This window comes from Vulpes lagopus, chromosome 2 (assembly GCF_018345385.1).
Source record: "Vulpes lagopus strain Blue_001 chromosome 2, ASM1834538v1, whole genome shotgun sequence".
NCBI classification, from domain to species: Eukaryota; Metazoa; Chordata; class Mammalia; order Carnivora; family Canidae; genus Vulpes; species Vulpes lagopus.
In genome coordinates this window covers 78,836,140-78,861,246 of record NC_054825.1, presented here as the reverse complement: position 1 = coordinate 78,861,246, position 25,107 = coordinate 78,836,140, and the positions used below count along the sequence as shown (strand labels likewise).

The following is a 25,107-nucleotide window of genomic DNA, read 5'->3' as shown; positions in this document are numbered from 1 at the left end:
CAGACATCAATGGCAAAAGGATTTCAATAAATTTCTTGATTCAGCAGATGAAGAAGGAACAATGACTGACAGATCAGCATAAGAAGCTGTAACCTACTATCTGCATGGATGAGAAGAAAGCCAAGAAGACAAGTAAGGCTACATTATCCTGAGTTCCAGGTATAACAAGTGTGAGGTGTGGGGCCAAAAAACTTTAAAGTCAAAAATGTTCAGTCAGTTTTGCTCTTGCCTTATTCTTAGATATGAATAAGCATCTGAGAGAGTTGAGAAAAAACTACATGAAAGAAAAAAATGAGAGAAAAAAGACCCTAAAGAAAACATCAATATTTTAGGAAACAAAAGATAATGTTTAAAACCTCTAATTTGTATTTTAAGAAGGATGTAAAGAGATTACATCTATAGAAAGAGAAATAAGCTTTTATAAAAAAGAAACAATCAAAAAACAAGTCAAATTACTGAATACCATAAGTATGATTGCTAAGAAAGTAGGGCATTTGAAAGGAAATGTCACAGGGGTGCCTGTGTGGCTCAGTGAGTTAAGTGCCTGCTTTCAACTCAGGTCATGATCCCAGGGTCCTAGGACAGAGTCCCATATCACACTCCCTGATCAGCAGGGAGCCTGCTTCTCCCTCTTCCTATGTCACTCCACCTCTGTATACTCACTCTCTCTCACTTTCTCTGTCAAATAAATAAATAAATAAAATATTTTTTTTTAAAAAAAGGAAATGTCACATAATATACAATAAACAACATAAGGTTAGATAATAATGTGAGAAGAGAGACATGAAGATTCAATATAGGTCTCACATCTGATGTGTGAGAATACCAGAAAAAGGACATAGAGAATCAGAGGAGCAAATTATCAAATAAAGGAAGAGGATTTCACAGAACCATCCTCAAACTGCAATTCGATTGGCCCTGCTATTTTTTTGTGTCAGATGTGACATCAAGTTTTCTTCCACCCAAAAACAAAAAGCCATAGCAGTTCTAGGTCTTACATCCACACATCCTACAATGCTGGAGAAAGTGTTTATCTTGTGCCAACCATCCTTCATCCTAGGCTTCATTCTATTTGGTACACATAGGTTAACAAAACCATCCCTGATCCAATCACTATAGTCATGAGAATGCCATGCTGTGAATGGCTTTCACCTGGATTAATACCATCACTGAACCGTCATAATGGAAAAGAGGACAGGGACCTGCTGCCAACTCAACAGAAAGCTTCAGAAGATACACAGAAGAAGCAACCTTCAATATCCAAAGCATTGTTGTGCCATTTCAGTACAAGTAGAAGAAACCATAAAGACACAATCATAAAAGTTAACAGAGAGGAAAAATGACTCAGCTAAAAAAAAACAAAAATCACATCAGCATCAAATTTCTCATCAGCAAAATGCTGGTAGACCTTGAAGCAGTATCTTCAATGGTTTGAGGAAAAATTATTTTTGATCTAAAATTTTAAGTTCAACCAATGTATCCATCAAATGTGAGGGCACAAAGGAACATTTCCAAAATGTAAGAATTTGAAAGTACTATTATGGCATTTTCTTAAAGATGGACTCTACTGAAAAGAGGGAATAACCAAGAAAGAAGGAGATATCAGAAACAGTAAGAAGTGCCTCCAAGCCACTGGAAAAAGAATGAATATGTTCATCCTTAAATATATTCTCTACAGAGATATTATGGTGTTTACATGTATCCTTCAGGAACTATTACATTTCTTACATGACTAAAAAAGAAAACACACAGAATTAGAAAACTACTGTATTTCCAGGAAATAATCCAAGTTATCTATATGTCAAATTAATCCAGATGAAAATCATGGAGACATTTTAACATTAAATAAATTCTAAAGAATTAAAAAAAAAAAAGGCTAGCTATATGAAAACCAGGTTATCTTGTAACCTTGAGATATACATATCTATCTACCTGTCATAATCACCTGGTAATCTATGAGACAAAGGCTTATTACATTTCTGCTAGTTTTCAAACTTTCTACAAAATAATTAGGAAACTTAACTCTATAAATTCTTCCACAGGATGGGTGGCTCAGCGGTTTGGCGCCTGCCTTCAGCCCAAGACGTGATTCTGGAGTCCCGGGATTGAGTCCCGCATCGGGCTCCCTGTGTAAAGCCTGCTTCTCCCTCTGCCTGTGTCTCTGCCTCTCTCTCTTTCTGTGTCTCTCATGAATAAAATAAATAAAATTTTATAAATACTTCCACACCATTGCTACTTCTTTTCAGCAATTAGTCAATTTGGCAAAAAGAAACATCTCCTACTCAAAAATTAGCAGTAATATTCTGGAGAAAAGAGATACAAAAACAAAAGACTGACTTACATATAAAAGTCACAAAATCGCAACCTGTTATAAATCAATGTTTATAATGAAAATGAATCTAAATGTTTCCAATGCTCATTAATATTCAAAGGACTAAAAAATTCAATTCCATCTTTTTCTTAGAACGAGTGAGCACTAACTTGAAGAATTATAGCTCTTCTAATTCATTTTTTCCATAATTACTCAATTGTTCGTTAGAATATGTAAAACCTCTATTGGAATCTTTACACCAGTATTTCATAAATGGTCTTAACTATAAAAGCCTGGTTATACAATCTCTTCCATAAAAGCAATATATTTCCAATATTTATGTCCTTAAAATACTCTATAGTAAAATTAATATTTCTGTACAGAAAAAAAAGGAACTATTTAGTCCCGACAACTTGATAACATCTCTTTCAACTATAGTTATAATTATCATGTACGAACTTCCAAAGCAGTTGTCAAGATTTAACATTAGCATTAATTTATGTCATAACTGATGGTTACTATAAAGATAATGGCAAAGCATCCATTTCTCCAAAGACAGCATGGATCGAAAGGGAAATTTCTTCTTAATTACTACTAATCTGTCCATTTTTAATTAAATTGATTAGTAATTTATTATCTTTCCCTTTCTTGGAAGGCTGTTATTATCACATAGCTTTTCCAAAGTTATCAGTTATCAGTGATTTTTAAACAATCCAATTATTTCTCATGTGAGTCCCACCATTTTGTAATATCAGTTTATGCTAAAAATTTATTACCCAATTTCTTTGAACCCTGAAAAAGAAATTTTAAAAATGCAGACTTTGTACTCAGTATTTCACACCTTCACAAAGTCAACAATGTCAAGATCTTATTTGTAGAGAGAAGACCATTTAAAGTGAAACTTTTATGCCTTTCCCCCTTATTTGATAATCAAAATAGTTATTAGTATGTATCTTCCCACAGCAAAGAAATGACGTCTCTGTAATTTCCTTTGAAAAATATCTACTTCTTATGCTATCCATAACTAAACAGTAATTTATGGCATTATTCCAAAAGTTTTCTCTACCAGTTTCTTTTTTAAAGGGTAAAAAAAAAATGAAAATGTTCTGAAATACAAAATGAGAAATGTTTTAATCAAGCAAACTTTAAAATTGAAGTGCTTCATATGTTTTTATTAATCAAAATCCTTAATTGGTTAAGCTGTGATCAGCATCAAATTTAAAGTTTAACACCGGAGTAGCCATTTGAGACCAGCAAATTTTCATGACAATAGTTCATAACATAACTTTTGAAAAGCTGAACTTCTCTGAAGAATGAGAAAATGAAATTCAATGTCCTTTGATAGAAGGGACAGAAATCTTCCTCTCCTTTGTGAGAATATGCTAAGACAAGCAGGAAATATCAGCTTAAATTCTCTATTTTATTAGATATGCCTTGTATGAGTTGACTATACCTGAATGAAAAAAATTAATATTAAGAAGAATACAGAATATATTCAAATAGTTAACTATCATATCAATGAGAATGAAAAGATAATGGCTTAGAATAAAATAGTCTCCATAAATTAACATGTATTGAATACAGTATCTATTAGATATATGAGTCCTTGACTTTCTCTCCTATATTTTCTCTTTAGAAAAATTAACAATGAATAAACAAGGGCTCTTAAACTCTTATGTACGGGGACTTAAGTATTTAATTTACACCTCTCTTACTAGATTTAAGCAAAGCTCAGTCTCTTACTTTCATTAGGTCTATTTAAATTTCACCATATAAGAAAGGTCTTGTATGACCATCCCTTGTCATTACTCCTTATCATCTTGACTATTTCATTCTTCTTCCATAGTACTCTTCACCACCAAGCATATGATTTGCTTGTCTATTTTCCGTCTACTTCCACTGGAAAATAAGTTCCAGCAGAACAAAGCATTGTCTGATCTGTTCATTGCCCTATCTCCAGTACCTAGAACTATATATACCAAGCACATAGTAGGCATTCAATAACTATTTGCTAATAAATAAATAAAGTAAATGATTAAAAGGTCATCAGCTTCAAAATCCTAAGAAAAACTTAATTAAATATCATTTGACAATCCTGAATGCCAAACTATACCAAAAGTTTTATTTTTAAATTGTACTTAATATAAAGGCATAGTAAGTTTTCTTTTCTATCCAAAAAGACAAAATATCTTTTCAAAGAATAGTCAGGCTACTAACGGTAGTTAATTAATTATTTCTAATAATTCAGTTTTAATGTAATTGGTTACCAGGCATACCTTAACAAGTTTCAAAAGCTCATAGAGATCTTCAACCTCATCACCTTCACATTTTGTGTACACTCTTCCTGTATCCACACTCCTTCCTCTTATGGTGTGGCGATAGAGGGGAAGAGCCATCGCTTCTGCATACAAATCAATGGCATGATGACCCACTGTCTGATACATGTAGCTATCCAGTTCATCTGACCCCACTGCAACAATGAAAATGGAAATAATCAGTAAAACAGAGTGAAAAAGAAAGGGGATTTGAAAGTCCATCTGAGTTTTATTGCTTAGAGACTCACTACACTATACCTCTCTGCATTTATGAAGTGAAATAAAATGGAAGAGTTGCACATTTGTCCATAACTACATCCAGTTCACATCGGCTCTAGTCATCTCTCTACTACTAATTACAAATATATATAAATTTTTAAAACTATATACAATAAATGTTTAAAGAGAATAATATAGCCAATAAATTTTGATTAGTTTATTCAATTAAAGATTTTATTACATAAGTGTTTCTCAAATCATTCAAGGTTATGTACAAAGTCATCTACAGTTGTAGATAAAAACCTTTCTTAACAGCTACTTGGTTAACAAGTGACAAATATTTATAAAAATAAATTACATGCTCTTGATATATTTTATATTCAGTATTTCAATAAGACATATAAAAATATATAAATTATGAGGCAGTCCAAATGGCTGCATAAGAAGACCCTAACCTCACCTCCTTCCTCAGACATACTAAAACTACAGTTACATAAGGAATAATTCCTGTTGAATTCTAGCTGCATAGCTCCCTTCATAACAAGGGATAAAAGGGCCACATCAAGGTGGGTAGCAGAAGCAGTGACCCGATCTCACCTCAGACCCCAGCGTGACCTATAACAGGGAAGGATCTCACAATACTGAAGCCTCTCCCTGAGAAGTGAGGGGTATATACTAGCTGACACCCCAACCCTGTATGACCTGCACTGGAAAGACAAGGCCCCAAAACATCTGGCTTTGAAACCCAATGGGCCATAGACCCAGGAGGACTGGGTGACTACAGAGATTTGAGATACCCTTTTTGAGGACCTTGCACAATGACTCACTCCTCCCAGGAACCAGCACAAAGGCAGCAGTTTGAGAAATGACTGGATTATATGTGAAGACTCATCTGCTAACGGAAAAGTATTTACTAAAGGGGGCAGGGACAATTTAGGACAAGTTAGGACTTTCTTTGGAAATAGTGAACACTATTTTCCCACTCCCCATCTCTCTACCTTGCTTGCACTGGTGGCAAGAGCAGGTGTCTGGCCCCAATACTTTCACCAACATGGGTAAAGTAATGGGCAAGCCCCACCCTCAGGGCTCTTTCCTGGCTATCTCCAACACTCTTCCTGCATTGCCAAAGCTGTGGGCATATCCCACCCCAGTGCTCCTCCCACATCTTGCTAAAGCTTTGCATCCAGCACTTTTCCCCTGCATCACTAAAAACATGAACAGCTCACCTTTGGCATTCTCCTACAGCCCCACTAAAGCTGGCCACCAAGCACAGTCCACAAAAGGGACACCCCTTGATCACCTGAACCTGATGGCCAGATGGGCTTCTGTTTCTGGGCCCTATAGGACTATAAAAATGAGAAAGATGGTTCTGCACAGGCTATCCACAGCAACACACAGGGAGAAGACTAAAACTTATCCTAAGTCTGCCTGTGAAAAAGGCCCATCTACTGGAGCTTCAACCTGAGGGACAGGCTTCATGTTAGTCACATACCTAGAGATGACAGAGGTGCTCTCAAGGACCACAGGCAGAAAGATATCCTGTATGAGCTCTCCTTTGGCCTGGTCATAACTCACTTGTACCTCCCAGAAAGAAGATTATACACTTGTCAAAACCCTGCTTTTTGTAACTGTTTCCCAGGAGATACCTCCAGATCGTCTAGTCTGGCAGCAGACTCTACATCTGCGGTCCCACAGAAATGTATACATTTGCATATTTAAAAGCTGCTGAGGACCTGGTTTTCAATTATTTGAAACTAGGTCTTGACTTAAATCACTCCATGTGAAACACTGACAGGTCTTGGCACACTTTCAACAATGGAGACTTATCAAAAATAAATCAGTCTACTTAGTCACAAAAGTTCAAAAGATAAGCAAGAGCTATTGCAAAGTTCAAAAGATGAACAAAAGTTCAAAAGACAAACAGGAGCTAAGGCAAAGTTGAACAACAAGGTTCATCTCCTACAGAGGCCACTCCTTCAAGACTGAAGAGGTAGCTGTTTCATCAAATACACAGAAACAAACACATAGAGTAAGGCAAAATAAGGAAACAGAGATATAGGTTCCAAATGAAAGAACAAGAAAAAAACATCAGAAAAACATATTAACAGAGTTAAATAATTTACCTGATAAAGAGTCCAAAGTGGTATTCATAAAGATGTTCACTGCACTCAAGAGAAGAATGGATGAGCACAATGAAACTTCAACAATGAGGCAGAAAATATTAAGAAAGTACCAAAAAAAGTCAAAGTCACAGAACTGAAGAATACAATATCGGAATTGAAAAATACGCTACAAGGGTTCAATAGCAGACTAGACGTAGAACAAGGAATCAGTGGGCTGGAAGACAAAGCATTCGAACTCACCAAAAAAGGGCAGTAAGTAAGTAAGTAAGTAAGTAAGTAAAGTAAGTAAGTAAGTAAGTAAGTAAATAAATAAATAAATAAATAAATAAATAAATATTAAGGAGCGAAAATGACTTAGGAGACAACATATAGGGTAATATTGCCATTACTGAGGTCTTAGAAGTAGAAGACACAAAACTTATTGAAGAAATAATGGCTGAAAACTTCCATAACCTGAAGAAATAGACTTTGAAGTTCAGAAATCACAAAGAGAGTTCCAAATAAGATGAACCCAAATAGGTCTGTGCCAAGACATATAATAATTAAAATATCAAAGGTAAAGATAAAGAACATTAAAAGCATCAAGGAAAAAAAAACAACTAGTTACATACAAGGGAACTATCAGCTGATTTTTAGCAGAAACTTTGCAGGCCAATAGAGAATACTATAATATACGCAAAGTGCTGGAAGAGGGGAAAAAAACCTTCCAACCAAGAATAATCTACCTAGCAAAATTATCACAGAACTGAAGGAAAGATAATGAGTCTTCCAGACAAGAAAAACTAAAGGAGTTTACCACCACTAAGCTGGCCTTACAAGAAATTTTAAAGGGATTTCTTTAGAGTATAAAGAAAAGGTACTATCTAATAACTAGAAAACATATGGAAGTAAAAATCTAATGGGTTAAGGCAAATATGTAGTAAAGGTAGTGAATTAACCACTTAGAAGATCAGTTTAAAGGTTAAAGAGCAAAAGTAGAAAAACTAACTGTAATTACATTAGTCAGTTAAGGGATATACAAAATTAAAAGATCTACAATATTAAAAACATAAAATGTGGGGGAGGGAATGTAGTTTTTAGAATACACTCAAAGTTGCTATCAACTTAAAACAGACTGCTATATATAGACTATTATGTATATATGAACCTCATGGCAACCCAAAACCAAAACCTACAATAGGTACACAAAAGATAGTAAGAAAGAAATAAACATAACACTAAAAAAAAGGCATTAAACCAGACGGGAAGACAGCAAGAAAAGAAAAAAGTAACAGAGAGAAACTACAAAAACATAGGAAACTTAACAAAATGACAGTAAGTTACATACCTATCAATAATTACTTTAAATGTCAATGGACCACATTGTATAATCAAAAGACCCAGTATGACTGAATGGATTAAAAAAATATAGGGCAGCCTGGGTGGCTCAGCAGTCTAGCATCACCTTCAGCGCAGGGCATGATCCTGGGGACCCAGGATCGAGTCCCACAGGGGCGGTGGGGGGGTAGTCAGGGCAGGAGACCTGGGATCATCCAGGAAGAGAAGAGGGGGGGCCAAGGAGGAATTTGATGGGGTCCTGAGAGAGGAGATTTTTTTTTTTTTTTTTTTTTTTTTTTTTTTTTTTTTTCCTCTTGAGCCAGCTTTATTGAGGAGCGGGGTGGGGAGGGCTCTAGGCCTGCTGGGCCCGCAGCAGTGCTCGCACCTGGCCGATCTGCCAGTCGACGCTGGAGCGCGCTGTGCCCCCCAGGGCGGTGTACTGCTCCACACTGTGGCCGTAATCCCAAACGCGGCTCACATCGCCAGAGAACAGGGGGCTGATGGTCTGTAGCTCCTTCAGCGACAGCTGGTTGAGGGCCACCCCCTTGGTCTCGGCCAGGAACACAGCTCTCCCGGAGGCCTCATGGGCCTGGCGGAACGGCATCCCTTTGCGGACCAGGTAGTAAGCAAGGTCAGTGGCCAACATGTCAGGACTAAGAGCCCGTGCCATGTTCTCACGGTGAATCTGCAGTGTGGAGATGACACCAGTGGCCACTTGGAGGACGGAGCTCATGGTGTCTGACACTTCAAATACAGCCTCCTTGTCCTCCTGCAAGTCCTTGTTGTAAGTGCTTGGAAGTCCCTTGAGCGTCATCAGGAGCCCAGCACACCGTCCAAACACTCGCCACCGGAGTGTTGGAACCTGCTTCTGCATGGAACCTGCTTCTCTCTCTGCCTGTGTCTCTGCCTCTCTCTCTCTCTCTCTCATGAATAAGTAAATAAAATCTTAAAAATAAAAAATAAAAAAACACAAGATTCATCTATATGTTGCCTAAAAGAGACTAACTTTAGATCTTAGGTCACACAAAGACTGAAAGTAAAGTGATAGAAAAGATATTCCATACAAATGGAAACAAAAAGAAAAGTGGTACTGCTATACTTGTATCTGACAAAACAGACTTTAAAACAAAGACTATAACAAAAGACAATGAACATCATACAATGATTAAAGTGTCAATCCAAAAAGATGATAGAAAATTTGTAAATATTTATGTACCACAGAAACACCTAAATACCTAAATACTACCAGATCAAATATTACCAGACCAAAAGGAGAAATTAACAGCAATACAATAATGGTAGAGAACTTTAATACCTCCACTTATAACAATAAATAGATTATCCACAGAGAAAAATCAACAAGGAAGCATCAGCCTTAAATGACACAACAGACAAGATGGATTTGATAGATTTATACAGAGCATCCCATCCAAAAGAGGAATACACACATTCTTCTCAAGTACATAAGGAACATTCTCCAGGATAGATCACATGTTAGACCACAAAAAATCTCAATAAATTTAACAAGTCTGAAATAATATCAAGCATCTTCTCTGACCACAATAGTATGAAAACGAGAACTCGATTACAAAAAGAAAACTGGAAAAATCACAAGTATGTGGAGATTAAACAACATATTACTGTACTAATGGGTCAATAAAGATGTCAAAGGGATAAGTCAAAAAATACCTTGAGACAAATAAAAATGGAAATACAACAATAACAATCCAACATCTATGAGATGCAGCAAAAGCAGCTAGTAGAAGGTAGTTCATAGCAATACAGGCCTACCTCAAAAACAAGACAGATCTCAAATAGACTACCTAACTTAACATCTAAAGAACTAGAAAAAGAATAAGCAAAGGCCAAAGTTAGTAGAAATAAGGAAACAATAAAGAGTAGAGCGTAAATAAATGAAATATAGACTAATAAGACAAAAGAGAAGATCAATGAAATTATATTGGAAAAGGTAAACAAAACTGACAAAACTTTAGCTAGATTCAGCAACAAAATAAGAGGTCTTCTTATAAATAAAATCAGAAATGAAAGAAGACTTGTTACAACTGATGTCACAGAAATACAAAGAATCATTAAGAGTTACTAAGCACAATTATATGCCAACAAATTGGGCAATGTAGAAGAAATGGATACATTTTTAGAAACATACAGTCTTCCAAGACTGAATCATGAAGAAATAGAAAATCTGAAGACCCTGATAAATAGGTAAGGAGATTGAATGAGGAATCAAAAATGTCCCACAAACAAAATCCAGGACCAAATGTTTGGTAGTAAATTCTACCAAACATTCAAAAAAGATTTTATACTTATCCTCTCAAATTTCTTCAAAAAACTTAAGAACACCTCCAAGCTCATTTTACAAGGCCAGCTTTACCCTGACAATAAACCATAGTAAAATAGCACAAAACAAAAAATAATAAGCCAAATACCCCTAATGAACATTGATGCAAAAATCTTCAACAAAGTATTAGCCAAATGAATTCAACAATACATTAAAAGGAACATATGCCATGATCAAGTGGGATTTACTCCAGGGTAGTAAGATGGTTCAATATCTGGACATCAATTAACACGATGCACCATATGAACAAATGAAGAATAAAAATCATGTGATCACCTCAACAGATGCAAAAAAAAAAAAAAAAGTTTGACGAGACCTGGCATCCATTTACTATAAAACTTCTCAGCAAAATGGATATAGAGGGAATGTACCTCAACATAATAAAGGCTATATATGACAAGACAACAGCTGACATCACACTCAATGGTAAGGAGTTGAAACCTTTTCCTCTAGGATTGGAATAAGACAATGGCATCCACTCTCATCACTTTTATAAAAAGTTGTTATTTATTTGAGAGAGAGAGAGAGACAGTGTGTGTGTGTGTGTGAGTGGGGAAAGGGGCAGAGACAGAAAATCTCAAGCAGACTCATGCTGAACACAGGGCCCATCACGGGGCTTGATCCCACCATCCATGAGATCATGACCTAAGCCAAAATCAAGACTTGGATGCTTAACCAACTGAGCCACTCAGTTGCCTCCCCACTCTCATCACTTTTACTCAACACAGAACTGGAAGCCATGGTCACAGCAATTAAGCAAGAACAACAACAACAATCCACATTAGGAAGAAGTAAAACTGTCACAATTTGCAGATGACATGATACTACATACATAAAACCCTACAGACTCTGCAAAAAAACTATTAAAAACTAATGAATGAATTCAGAAAAGTTGCAGGATACAAAACGAGTATACAAAAACCTGTCACATTTTTATACACTAATGACAAGCTACCTGAAAGAAATTAAGAAAACAATTCCATTTACAATTGCATCAAAAATAAAATACCTAGGAATAAATCTAACCAGGAGGTGAAAGGCCTGCACACTGAAAACTATAAAGATATTGGTGAAAGAAACTGAAGAGGACACAAATAAATGGAAAGATATTTCATGCTCATGGGCTGGAAGAATTAACATAGTTAAGATGTCCATACTACCCAAAGCAATCTATAGATTCAATGCAATCCCTATCAAAATTCCCATGACACTTTTCACAGAACTAGACCAAATAATTAAAAAAATTATATGGGGGCAGCCCTAGTGGCCCAGTGGTTTAGCGCCACCTTTGGCCCGGGGTGTGATCCTGGAGACCCTGGATTGAGTCCCACATCGGGCTCCCTGCATGGAGCCTGCTTCTCCCTCTGCCTGTGTCTCTGCCTCTCTCTCTCTCTCTCTGTCATTAATAAATAAATAAAATCTTAAAAAAAACTTATATGGAACCACAAAAGATCCTGAATGGCCAAACCAACCTTGAGAAAGAAGAACAAATAAGGAGGTATCATGCTCCTTGATATCAAACTATACAACAATGCTTTAGTAATCAAACAGACACACAGATCAGTGAATAGTGAGCCCACAAATACACCCACACATCTATGGTCACTTACTTTACTGAAAAGAAGCCAAGAATGTACATTGGGGAAAGGACAGTCTCTTCAATAAATGGTGTTGAAAAAGCTAGACAGCCGTCAGGTATTTGTTTCAAAGGAAATACCTAGGAAATGCTGTGATGGGATAATGCTTAATGACACAGAAGATGTTCACAATATGTTAGTAAGTTAAAAAAAGAATACCAAAACAAAACAAAAAAAAAAACACAATTTGTTTGACATATATGTCTGGATACATGTATGGATGCATATATGCCAAGAATATCCAATGAAGGTATGAAGAACAACATATAAAAACGGATGAAAAACTGCTATTTTAAAAGCCCTTTAGTAATCACAACCATCACTATATGCCATCACATTTTAGCCCACCAGCTCTGAACCTGATGCACACAGCAGACTGGCTTCCATGTACTCACATTATTATTACATATCTGTCTACTCCTGGTCACAGGAGGAAGTAGAGATATAGCCAAAGTCATCTAATAACTTTTCAGCTTATCTTCACCTCAGATTTACACTGGATCTTTACTTAAATGTATCAGTTTTACAGAATATTGAAACAACTGAATTAATCTATTTAAAGAATTGAGCTTCTCAGCAAGAAACTTCTTGAGAAGTTCCTGTTAGCACAATTAAACATTTTAGTGACTGGGGTGCTTGGGTGGCTTAGTCAGTTGATCATCAGGCTCTTGATTTCAGCTCCTGTCAGGTCTCAAGGCCCTGTCAGGCTCCACACTTCAGTGGGGTGTCTGCTTGGGATTCTCTCTCTCCCTCTCCCTGCCACTCCCCTCACTCACGTGCTCTCAGTCTCTCTCTCTCTCATTCTCTCTCTCGGATAAATAAATAAGACTTTAAAAAAACAACAACAGCAGTAGCATATTACTGACTTCAAACACCTAGAAAACAATCTTCCTTTAAGGCTCCATTTAGTCCTAACCACAATGTAACTTGTATTAATGGAACTTACATTGCAACAATTGTATGACATCAAATAAAACCAAAGGCTCCACTGTTGCCTGAAGCACCTCAATTAACATGCCACAAAAGTTCTTAGAACAAATTTAAAGAGATGGTTTATGAATTTTATGTCAAGTTCACATTATCCCCAGAGTTGGGAATAAATTCCTTTCCAAACTACCCACTGAAAACCTAGTGCCATGAATTCACTAACCAATTTTATACTGGAGTCCTCTCTACCAGTCATTACTCATTAAGGTTCCTTTTACAACATGTATGGGTGGGAAAGAAGTCAATCAATGAAACAGTCAATTATCACCCAACTTCCTGCTGACTTTAAATCAAGATTAGCTAAACCCTCTCCATCTACCAACCCACAACCATCCATTGTTTTTCACTACAATTACTATAGTTTCAGTTGATTTTCCAGCTTTTACTTCATAATATTTTAATTCCATTTACTATTGATTTTTTTTCTCATTAATAGTATTCTAAGTAAATGTCTCCATACCATTCTGAGGTATAATTTAGAGATACACTTTGCTTATCATTTTACCCACCCTGCCAATGAACCATGAGTACATGGAAGATTATACATTAATGATTCAGTACAAAGTAACTGTAATAATTCAAGTAGAAAAGCTTAAGACAAGATCAAAATTCCAGGGAGGGAAATTATATCACTGTATGATTATATATTATATAAACTTCTGCCTTTTAAGTACCAAGACCTCCCAGATAAAAAGATTAAAAAACCCACTTGCCTGATAAGCTACAAGAAAAAAGAATTTTTTTTTTCTTTTTGCAACAGAACATAAACCAGTAATAAAAATCTGCTTTTTTAATTTTAATAATATAGTAGTTATGGGATAGTTCCCACACACCCATAATCAAGGAGTTTTCTATTTATTTAAAGTCAGAAAAAGGAGGTCATTTTCCAAACACCTCATTTCTAAAATGTTATTTTTATTTATCACTGAAATCCTAGTGCAAAGTCCTAGAGTGTATGTTTACCCCTAACCCCCTAGAAGACCTGTTTTCTATTTCTTCCTATAAAACATTTCTAATCTCTATCTTCCCACTTCAATTCTAGCATTACATAGATCCTAATTATGAAGGAAAGAAAATTCAAATCTCTGGCTGAAATAACTACTCACTCTTCCAGGCCTAACTCTAGTTAATTCATTATTCATCTGTCCACCAGTAACTGAGTGAATGCCTCTTAGAAGCATAGAGCTGTTCCAAGTCCTGAGGAACATACAAGATACGACCTTCTTCTCAAGAATCTTATAAGCAATCTATTTGGGGATAAAAATCAAAGACAAAATAAATAGACAATAACTGTTAAATGATATAAAAACAAAATTCATCAGACTGGCAGCCCTGAGGAAGGAAGGAAGGAAGGAAGGAAGGAAGGAAGGAAGGAAGGAAGGAAGGAAGGAAAAAAGGGACATATTTAGCACTAAATTCAGATTCAACTAAATTTACTGGATGCTTACTTCATGCCAGAAACTCTAATTAGTGTTTTCACATATACTACTCATTTAATTCATCCTAAAATAACAATAGAGCAAAAGCACGGTCTTGAAAAAAGCTGAGTAAAGGGGGATGATAAAAAGATCTTACTAAAAGAGCCATGTGAGATTCTTAGGGTGGACTTTTGATCCAATATGACTTGTGACCTTATCTATAGAGGAAACCTGGACACAGACAAGGAGACAGGGATGAAAAATTTCTGATGAAAAAAATTTCATTGGGAAGAAAACTGAAAAATATAGCTTAAATGAGGTCTAAGGATTATTTGTGGATGTCCTTATTATAACAAGCAAATAAAAAGCAGAAATGTGTTTCTTTATGCCTCTTTCAAGTCTGACATGTTTAGCTTACACAAAAGATGGATCATTTATCAATACGTGTCTTACTTTCCAAGCTCCAGAAAGTTGTATCTTATTTAGTGTATGTTGGTTAAAACACTTGGAAATGTGTTGTGAAGGAACAGCATTACATTCTGAAGTAGGGAGATTCAAGGGTTTAAGTCTCATCTCTGCAAGTTTGTTCTAGCTATTTACCTTGGATAAATTTATAAAACTATGACTCTCAGTGTTCCTGTCTCATAAATCTCCAGGTTCTCTTATGAAAAATAAAGGATATGTAATCAAAAACAGCAGAGAGCCTAACATCTACTTAGGTGCTAAATATATATTAGCTCCCTTTTCGTCTTCGCATGTTGCACACAATAGAACGCAATTATGAACTTGGAATTCCAGCCACTTAGAGAACTTCTCAATAAAGGTATACACTTACCCTGGTTTTCAGCTGGTCTCAGATTTGCTAAAGCAACAATTTGATGCCCAGCAACAACGCATTGCATCATATTATAACAGCTATCCTTCCCACCACTAAAAAAGAAATAAAAACATAAATATCAGGTTACTGACCATTATTAAACACAGAATCATTAGATATCAAAATATATCTATTCAATTTTTCAGAATACTTGAGGGACTGTTACACAATTAAAATGAAAAAAAAAAAACCACATATAATTTCCATAGCATAAGCAAACTGAGCCAATGAATCTGAATGTCTAAGGTCACTACTCACAAGAGATATGTGCCATTATAACAAAGATCATTCTAAACAAAATATGATAACTCTTTGGTTTATAATAGTGGCTTTCCTTTATATACAAAGTGCTTTGAAAATTTAAAAAAAGATCTAATTTTAAATTCTAGCTAAACAAGTATTGCATATATTCCTTAGATGAAATTCTCTATGGAAAAGTAGGAAAAACAACTCTTCTGTTCTACTAGAAGAAATCTAAAAATGTGCTACCATCACCAACTTAAAGGCCCAGATTAAAGATTTGAGATCCAATCTAATGACAAATTTGATGTACTTGGTGGGTTCACATTCTGCACAGATAGAAAACAAAATGCTGAATTACACTGATGAAGTTAAACATCAGTCCCATCAGTACTTCAGGCGTCACCATATATATGATGGCAGGATAAAGCTTGAGCCTTAGAGCTAATAAACAGACTGAAAGAAACTTCTAAATTCTAGGACCAAATCTACTGAAGGTAGGGCCAGATCACTTAGTCAAGAGAAGTAGTTTCAACTATAACAAGATTGAATGGCAACCTTTATGCCAAGTTCATCTATAACAAGGTTGAATGGCAACCTCTATTTTGGTTTAAATTCTACTGCTTCTCAGGATCCCTGGGTGGCGCAGCGGTTTGGCGCCTGCCTTTGGCCCAGGGGGCGATCCTGGAGACCCGGGATCAAATCCCACGTCGGGCTCCCGGTGCATGGAGCCTGCTTCTCCCTCTGCCTCTCTCTCTCTCTCTGTGACTGTCATAAATAAATAAAAATTAAAAAAAAAATTCTATTGCTTCTCTCTATACGTGTTTCTTCCTTTATTTATCATTGCCTCTCTGTGTCCTCCTCCTGTCCCATTCTTTCTAATCTTTACCTAAAATCTGCAAGTGTTGTACCTCCAGGCAACGGTCAGACATATTCACAGCCTAAGAAACTTTTCAGAAGAGACTGCTTGTCCTAGAAGCTGGCCCTTTTTGCCTTTTACTTTAGTTCCGGACATTTATCTGCCTCTACTACATTCCAACCAGAAACTGTCATTCCAGAACTTCTCATGGGGAGACCGCCAAGAGGCATACTGAAGTTATGCATCATGCTCCCTTTCCTCAGACTCTGATATTTCCTTAATATGTCTTCCACAACTTCGCGTATTTGAACTTCACTCTATTTTCTCAGGACAAAAAAAAAAATTAAAAATTAACTAATTCTTTAGACTATTTAGAATATTAAAAATTAAAGAGTATACAACCACTACTCTAATTCTTTAGAATATTAAAGATTATGGGTATACATCCACAACCAGAACTTAGCTTTATAATTCATTTGAAAATACGTTAAAATTTCAAATATGGTATTAAAATTCTATTTCCCAAAGTGTGTTCTATGGGACACTACTGTCCAACAAATACTGTAAGAACAAAAGGTTTGGGAAATGCTGAGCAACTTACCTCTCAGAACATTACGAAGTACATAAGCAATGTTAGGTGAGAAGTCCTACAAAATATCGGAATTTTAGTTCCCAACTCTGTTGTAATATGCAAAGTTACTCAGTGTGCTTAGGCACATGCTTCATTATAAAACTAGAGAATGGTTTAATCTTCAAGGAGTCATTCAACTATAAAATTGAATAATTCGACCTTTTGTGTTATTAGGGAGAATAATGTTATTTCTGCGCTAAAGATTATGTGAGAATCTTGGTTTCACTTATTCTTTAAAGCACACAAACATATTCCATCTCCCATTTTAGTACACACACAAGATATATTAGAAGTGGATTCACTGTATTTAAGTTTAAACTCATATATATCCAAGTGTATATTCATATACATGTATATATTGGGGATCCCTGGGTGGCGCAGCGGTTTGGCGCCTGCCTTTGGCCCAGGGCGTGATCCTGGAGACCCGGGATCGAATCCCATATCAGGCTCCCGGTGCATGGAGCCTGTTTCTCCCTCCGCCTGTGTCTCTGCCTCTCTCTCTCTCTGTGTGACTATCATAAATAAATAAAAAAAAAAATTTAAAAAAAAATAAATGTATATATTATATAGGCACTCACATTCATATCTAAAAATTGTTATAGATTCATACAGCATGTCTCCTAACATTAATACAGATCTCACAGTTCGGCAAGAATTTCCCAACATTGCCATTTTTAAGCAATTTGCTTTTTTTTTTTTATCATGAGTAATATATGCACATTAACTGAATATTCCCTACAATGGACTACAGCAATCTTCTATCCTTCCTTCAGAGATCTGAATCCTCAGTTGGTGTGTCTTAACTTCAACCGCTCGACTTTTGGCAAACTGCATGTAGTGTGAATTACTTATTGCCTGGGCTACTTTTTATTATTGTCTACCTTATCAAATAAAGACCACAGGGGTCGGAAACAGAAGGCATTTACTGAATAACAATCCTGACGTCATAGAGACCAAAAAAAAAAAAAAGGGTACTGAAATAAAATAAATCGGAATATCCCAGTCACTGCAGAGGGCATTGGAATGTCACATCCAGATTTCTTAATAGGTCACTATTGTCAGCCAATGTCAATTCACTGGGACACTGAGCAAAAAAAAAAAAAAAAAAAAAAAGTTCATGGAATCTCCAACGTGCTTACGGAAGCAAACATGGCTGTGGTGTATCTCGGATACTCCATACAGGTCCAAATCTCATTGAATAAATGTGCAAGTACTGCAGTCTAAGTCTTTTTTAGGGATCCCTGGGTGGCGCAGCGGTTTGGCGCCTGCCTTTGGCCCAGGGCGCGATCCTGGAGACCCGGGATCGAATCCCACGTCGGGCTCCCGGTGCATGGAGCCTGCTTCTCCCTCCGCCTGTGTCTCTGCCTCTCTCTCTCTCTGTGACTATCATAAATAAATAAAAATAAGATAAATTTCTAAAAAAAAAAAAATCCTTTTTAATGTCACCACGTTTGCTGCTGCTTCGCTTTCCAGATTGCGTGTGGACACATTTCGAGCGTCCTGGCCTGTCTTTGCTTGTCTGAGGACTTAGACACCTAGATACGGTGCACTCCGGAGATTTCAAACTTCTTTCGGAATAGACCGGGGCCCACCTAAAAGCGCTTGAAGTTGTCGGTAGCAAATGCAACCGGATTTAGGCTAAAAGTGATACAAGCCCGTTTCCATCCCGAGGGAAGAGAGACCCGTTTCCCGCACTCTGAGCCCCAAGGCACAACACACCTTGGTCCTGAGCAACCCAGAGGCAGGTGGGCGGCGGGGGGAGGGGCGGCCTCCGGCGCGGGGTGGGGCCGCTCAGAGCTTCGGGAACCAGGTGGACCCGAAGGCGGCGCGGAGAGACTGAAGGAGCCACGGACGGGGCCCACGGACGGGGCCCACGGACGGGCTGTGCTGCGGGGAGGGAAGCCGAGGCTCCCAGGCGTCACGGCCCGAACGCGACCCCGAGCCGGGTCACAGTCATGCTTGAGGCCCGACAGCCCGGGAGGCGGAGCCGGGCCGGCGGGGAGGAGCGGGGCGACAGCCCGGCAACCCCGCCTCTCCCCGCCGCCCCGCACCGTCGCTCATCCTCGCAGCCGAAAGCGGGGCCCGCAGCCGCCGCCGCCGAGCAGGAAAGGGCGAGAGGCCGGCAGGGGCGCAGGCAGGCCACTGCGGCGCCGCGTTACCTGATCAGAGCAGCGACCCTCATGCCGGGCGCAGTGCGCGTGCGTGCGGCGGGCGGGGGCGGGGGCGGGGCCGGGGAGTCGTCGGCGCGCCGTCGTGACGCGCCCCGGGGCCTCGCGCGGGCGGCCGCCTCGCCGCCTGTCCGCCGCCCGCCCGCCGCCCGCCTCTCCCCGCCTCGCCCCACGCCGCCCCCCACGCGGCTGCCTGCGGGACTCCCGGGCGCAGCGCGGCGCGGCGCGGCTCTGCATCGCCGGCTGGTCCCTGCGACGGCGACCTCCTGGCCCGGCCGACGAGGATGCTCAGGCACGGCCTGGCCACCTAAGTGAGGGCCCTGAAGCTGCCCGCGGGAAGGGCACGGGCGGCGGCGGCGGCGGCGGCGTTGGTTTCGCGCGGGGAGCGCTCCAGTTACGTGTGCTCACACCGACGCTCCTCGACCGTGCAGGGGGCGGAGAACTTGGCCTTTACTTCCTCGGCCACCTGCAAGAAACCCGGCGCCCTGCAGTGTCCTGTTTTGCCTGGAGTCACCTTCCATTGCTTCTGTCCTGCAAACCGAAATCCGGACCGAGCCTCCTGACCGCGAAGCTCCCCCAGAGTCGGCCCTGCCCTACTGCGCTGCACAGAAGCCAGGAAGCCGGAGGAGGCCGCTCACGGAAGAGCACTGGCCTTGCAGAAGGAAACGCTAGCTTCCAGATTAACTGGCCAGGTGTCTTATTTACTGAATGCCTCTCCTGTGCCAGGCACTGATGGGGCTCTGGGGTGCATCCGTGAACAGGACACGGATCCCCATCCTCCTGGCGTCTACATCGGGTGGGTAGAGCAGACAATATGCAGGTTCAAAGAAAAGTTCTTTGGGATGTTTTAAAAAAAAAAAGTGATAAGTGGTATGAAAAAAGAAAACAGAGACTGAAAGCATTCGGGAAGTGGGGAGGACTCAGGGAGTAGGGGGGAAGGCAAGCTAGGACCTACTGGGAAGGTGAGAATCAGCCCACTTAATCAGGGTGACTAGGCTGTGGGTGACTAGGGTGTGCTCCAGGCAGCAGGAAGAGCTAGAGCCAAGGCCCTGCACCTGTTACGTGTTGGTGCAAGAACAGGGCTGGCGGGTGTGGTGGGAGCAGAGCGAACAAGGCAGGAAGCCGGAGATGGGGCTCGTGTGATGGAGGGACGAGGAAGATCACATAGGGTCTTGTGCAGGACACAAAGAACTGCTTTTTATTTCGAGTGAAGTCCGTGACCGCCACAGGGTTTTGAGCAGAAAAGTATGACTTAACACTTTAAAAAGACTATACCGATTAGGAGGCTGTTGCACTAGTGAGGAGGTATATGATGGAGCCTGGAACCCAGGATGGTGCGAGTCAATTCGGTGAGAAGGAGGACAAGTCCAGGTCTCTCTCTCTCTCTCCAAGGTAGAGTCGATTGAGTTGGATGGATTAGAGACGCGATGTGAGAGAAAGCAACCCATGAAGGATGATACCAATCTCGTGAATTAAACATGTAAGAAGTTTAAAATTATGCCCAGTACATAATAATCATTCAATTTAATTATACCATAATATTCTCATTAACTCCAGTGACGACAGTGGTGACCGTGCATACCAGTTTCAGCATCCAAAATGATGCATTTTTTAAACTACACATTTGTGGATGTTCACCAAATGAGTCAAGTGTTTAAAAGAGTTTGCAGTCTAGTTGGGATAGAAGACAAATAAATGCATTAGACGTTCACACTACAAGATAGCATATTTTGAAAGTAACAAGTTATGTAATGCATATGACAGGAGCCCCCGGAGTTGAACCCAACAGGTAAATGATAGAATGAGGACAGGCTTGAAAGATTGACAGCAATGAGCAGCGGGAACAGTTGGACCTCACAAAGGTAGTAAGATAGGAGGAGTTCAGAGTGTGTCACCTCAAAATACGCTGCTTCGACATACTGATTATTTTGTACTAAATGCACCTGAGAAGCAGTACATGTAGGAGGGGGACTCTGACCCTCCTTTTTTTTCTTAATTCCTGAAAGCAGGGAATAAAACTCCCTTATAGTAAGTCCCCTCCCTGAACCTGGAATAAAGAAGATACTCTTATTGCTGGAAAAAAGGAATTGAGGAATGGATGTGATAATGACCTAAACATTTATTCCTAAGGGGTCATAGACTTGTCATCATACCCTTCTTAGTCTGCAGTCACTGCATGTGTCCATTCACAGTTACCACTGGGCTAGGGCATCCCAAGGGGCATCCAAGTGGATGACCTGGGCTCCATATGTATTCTTTCTCTCTACTGCGTGAAAGGAGCCCCATCTCTTCTCGCTAATGAGTCAATTATCCTTGGTTGCTGGCCCCTAGGTGCAAAGGGTTAAAAGTGCCCTATTACAAAATATCTTATATTTCAGTAGATCACTATGATGCCCCCTGGCAAGAAAGAAAACCTCGAGGACCAAGATTTCTAACTCTGCTCAGCCCAGAGTTGTGGGAGGTGAAGCAGAGTGTTCCCCGTGGGTTATTGGGAGTGATTGTAAATGAGACCATCTGGCTTTCACCACTTGGTTGCCAGATCCATATATTTTTCCTATCAGAAACACAGTGCCATACAGAGATCTCTGATTTAGTGCCTATACTATATACTGAGGGATTACGCACCATCATTGTTGAGTATTGTCTCTGAACAGCTGATTTAGCTGATATACTCTAGTACCCTTTCCAGTACTGTATGACTGTAGTTTCATAGTACACAGTTTCAGTAGTACAGTTTATGATGTAACAACTGGATCTCATAGATATGGGGCCACTTGTATACTTCATTCTCTGTGAAATTGGTATTTTTATGAATGTTGTGCTATATAGGATTCTGTGCCTATAGAGTTAGCACTTCTAGCCCAGGTTTGGGAGACCAGAAAGCATCCCTTCTGTGTTCAATCCGGGAGGCATGGAGTGCTGTGAACTCCACAGTGGATCTGAAAGTATGGCTGTTGAAAGGTGTCAGTCATGTATGTGTGCTTCCCACGGCAGGTGTTTTTGCAAGGGTATCTGAGTGGTTCACCCCCATGGCCACCACACTGATACAAAATGACTTTCACAGAATCACATGATGAGGAGCAGGAATGTTTACCCTACCTGTTTCACATTGTGTCCTGTTGGAGTTAGAAAGGTAGAATGAAGAGTTCTTTAAAACTTGGAATAGTATTTGAAGGAGAGTCAATCTGAGGTTGTAAAAAATCTAAATAAAAAACAATAGTATTTTAAAAGAAATGCTTTCATTTATATCAAAACAAATATATTCATCCTGAATATGGTAGCATACTAATACTGAATCCTGGCAGTGTCTTTAAGAGGACTCATAAGTTAATAGGGAAAACTTACTTTTGATTAGTAATATTCATTTGCCTAGAAGTGTTTTGCTCAAACTTCAAGAAAAGTTGGTTTAGCAAAACCTCTATATGCAGAGTGTTATATATGGATAATATAAAGGTTACTGCAGCCCAGTCAATGTTAACAAGTTAATAGATTTTATATCCATATGAAGTGATTCCTTTTATTGTATACTGAAATGACTTGCCCAACATATACATTTTAAAGGCATTGTGAGGGGATCCCTGGGTGGCTCAGCACCTTGGCGCCTGCCTTTGGACCGAGGCGTGATCCTGGAGTCCCAGGATCGAGTCCCGCGTCAGGCTCCTGGCATGGAGCCTGCTTTTCTCCCTCTGCCTGTGTCTCTGCCTCTCTCTCTCTCTCTCTCTCTCTCTCTCTGTCTTTCATGAATAAATAATTAAAAAATAAAAAAATAATGCATTGTGAACTCACTTCCTGCAGTCTCAAACTCTAACTTATGAATGACTATGGATTAATTTGTATAGCCAACAAAATAGGTGAACAGAAAATCAAATTCAAAATAATTTCAATCCCTTGCCAGTTTACTTAAGAGAAACTCTCCATAGCCAAACACTGTTGCTGGTAATAAAAGTTGCAAGCTGTCACTAAATTCTGCTTCCTTGGCAGCACATCTCAGTGATGCACTGATTGATAAAGACTCAGATAATCAAATAAAAAAATGCTGCAGGTAGTTATTCTCAGAGTCCTTGAGAGAATTCATGTCTTAAGCCAATACATCTCCCTGAAGTCAAGAGTATATAGGAAGCCATCAGAAGGTTACTTGATAAGAATTTACGGAAAAAAAAAAAAAAAAGGAATTAGGTAATATTTGGAGCTTAAATGTAAGGGCATCATTATATGAGTATCTGATCCATCTATATTAGTAATGGCAACTTATATGGGATAGGCTCTCTTGTAGGTGTTTTATGTATAGTGATTCGTTTAAATATCACAGCAAACCAATGAAGTAAGACATATTTAATTCCCATTTATAGTTGAGGAAACTGAGTAGAAAGATGTTAAACAACCTGCTTATCTTAGTCAGTTTGGGCTGCTTTAAAAAACAATACCATAACCCAGTGGCTTAAACAACAGACATTTATTTCTTACAGTTCTGGAGGCTGGGAAGTCCAAGCTCAGAAAGCCATGTTGGTCAGGTTCTGGTGAGAGCTCTCTTCCTGGTTTGCAGACTGCTGCATCCTTATAGGGTAGAAAGAGTCTCTTCTTATAAATACTAATCCCATTAATGAGGGCTCAATGTCATGACCTACTTACCTCCTAAAGGCTCCTACCTCTATATACCATCACATTGAGTTTTAGGTCTTCAACATCAGTCCATAGCACTGCCCAAAGTCCTACAGGGAGTAAGTGGCAGAACCAGATTTCAAACCCAGGCAGTCTAACTCTGAAGTCTAAGCTCCTAACTTCTATACTATATTGGCCACCGAAATAGTCAGCTGGGTATTTGGCTAAAATACCCTATTTCCAATATGTTTGGAAGGACAATGTCATGATTCACCTGCCTAATCTACTTTTTCTATGCTTCCAAGCTGACCAACCCTTTTTCTGAAAGACACAAATTGTTGTATTAATGAATTAATGTATCATATGAGGTCATTGTTAAAGATTGCAGGCCTGAGAGTCATTCTGTGTCTTTTACATACCCTTTTTATTCATAATTGATAACATCATGTTCAAAAGCTATAGGGGTCAGGCAGGTAATATAAATGAGTAAAGTGGCCATATAAAACAGTACAGGATGGTGAGGACCGTGGCAAACCACTGCTCACTCTCCACTTGGCTCCAGCTGCCCTGAACAAATGTGGACCCAATGTTACCAGACCTTCTGATTTTCCAAGAGATGACAAAAGTCTTCATTTTAGCTAACTCCTTAAAAAAAAAATGATTTGAGAGAGAGAGAGAGAGAGTATCCACACAAGTGGGGGAAGGGGCAGAGAGAGAAGCAGACTCCCTGCTGAGTGCAGAGCCCATCATTGTGCTTATCCCCAGACCCTGAGATTATGACCTAAGCCAAAGTCAGACACTTACCTGACTGAGCCACCCAGGCACCCCAATTAACCCCTTTCCTTTAATGTTAGAAACTAATTTTTAAAATTGTAATCACTTTGCACCCCAAATAAAATATCTGCTAATTATTAATTTTATAATTTAGCTTTAGAGAGCAATCTTTATTCCTTTATTCAACTAGCATTAATTCATGGCCTATTATGTTTATTTATCAAAATTTTAAATTCTTGGGCAGCCCAGGTGGCTCAGTGGTTTGGCGCCACC

At 39.0% G+C, this 25,107-nt stretch overlaps 1 protein-coding gene across 5 annotated transcripts in view; it reads right to left on the bottom strand.

Annotated features, from left to right (window-relative positions):
- DPH6 (diphthamine biosynthesis 6) overlaps window positions 1-19,528 on the bottom strand; it is a 148,400-nt gene extending 128,872 nt beyond the window's left edge. Inside the window, exons 1-3 of one of the 5 annotated variants that reach the window (XM_041739762.1) lie at window positions 19,453-19,528; window positions 15,522-15,616; window positions 4,588-4,781 (exon numbers count right to left, since the gene is read on the bottom strand). In XM_041739762.1, the coding sequence (XP_041595696.1) occupies window positions 4,588-4,781; window positions 15,522-15,616; window positions 19,453-19,475 (312 nt within the window). In that variant the 5' untranslated portion in view covers window positions 19,476-19,528. The other 4 variants (XM_041739768.1, XM_041739752.1, XM_041739744.1 and 1 more) reach the window with 4 other exon arrangements.
- Window positions 19,529-25,107: the final 5,579 nt, after the last annotated feature.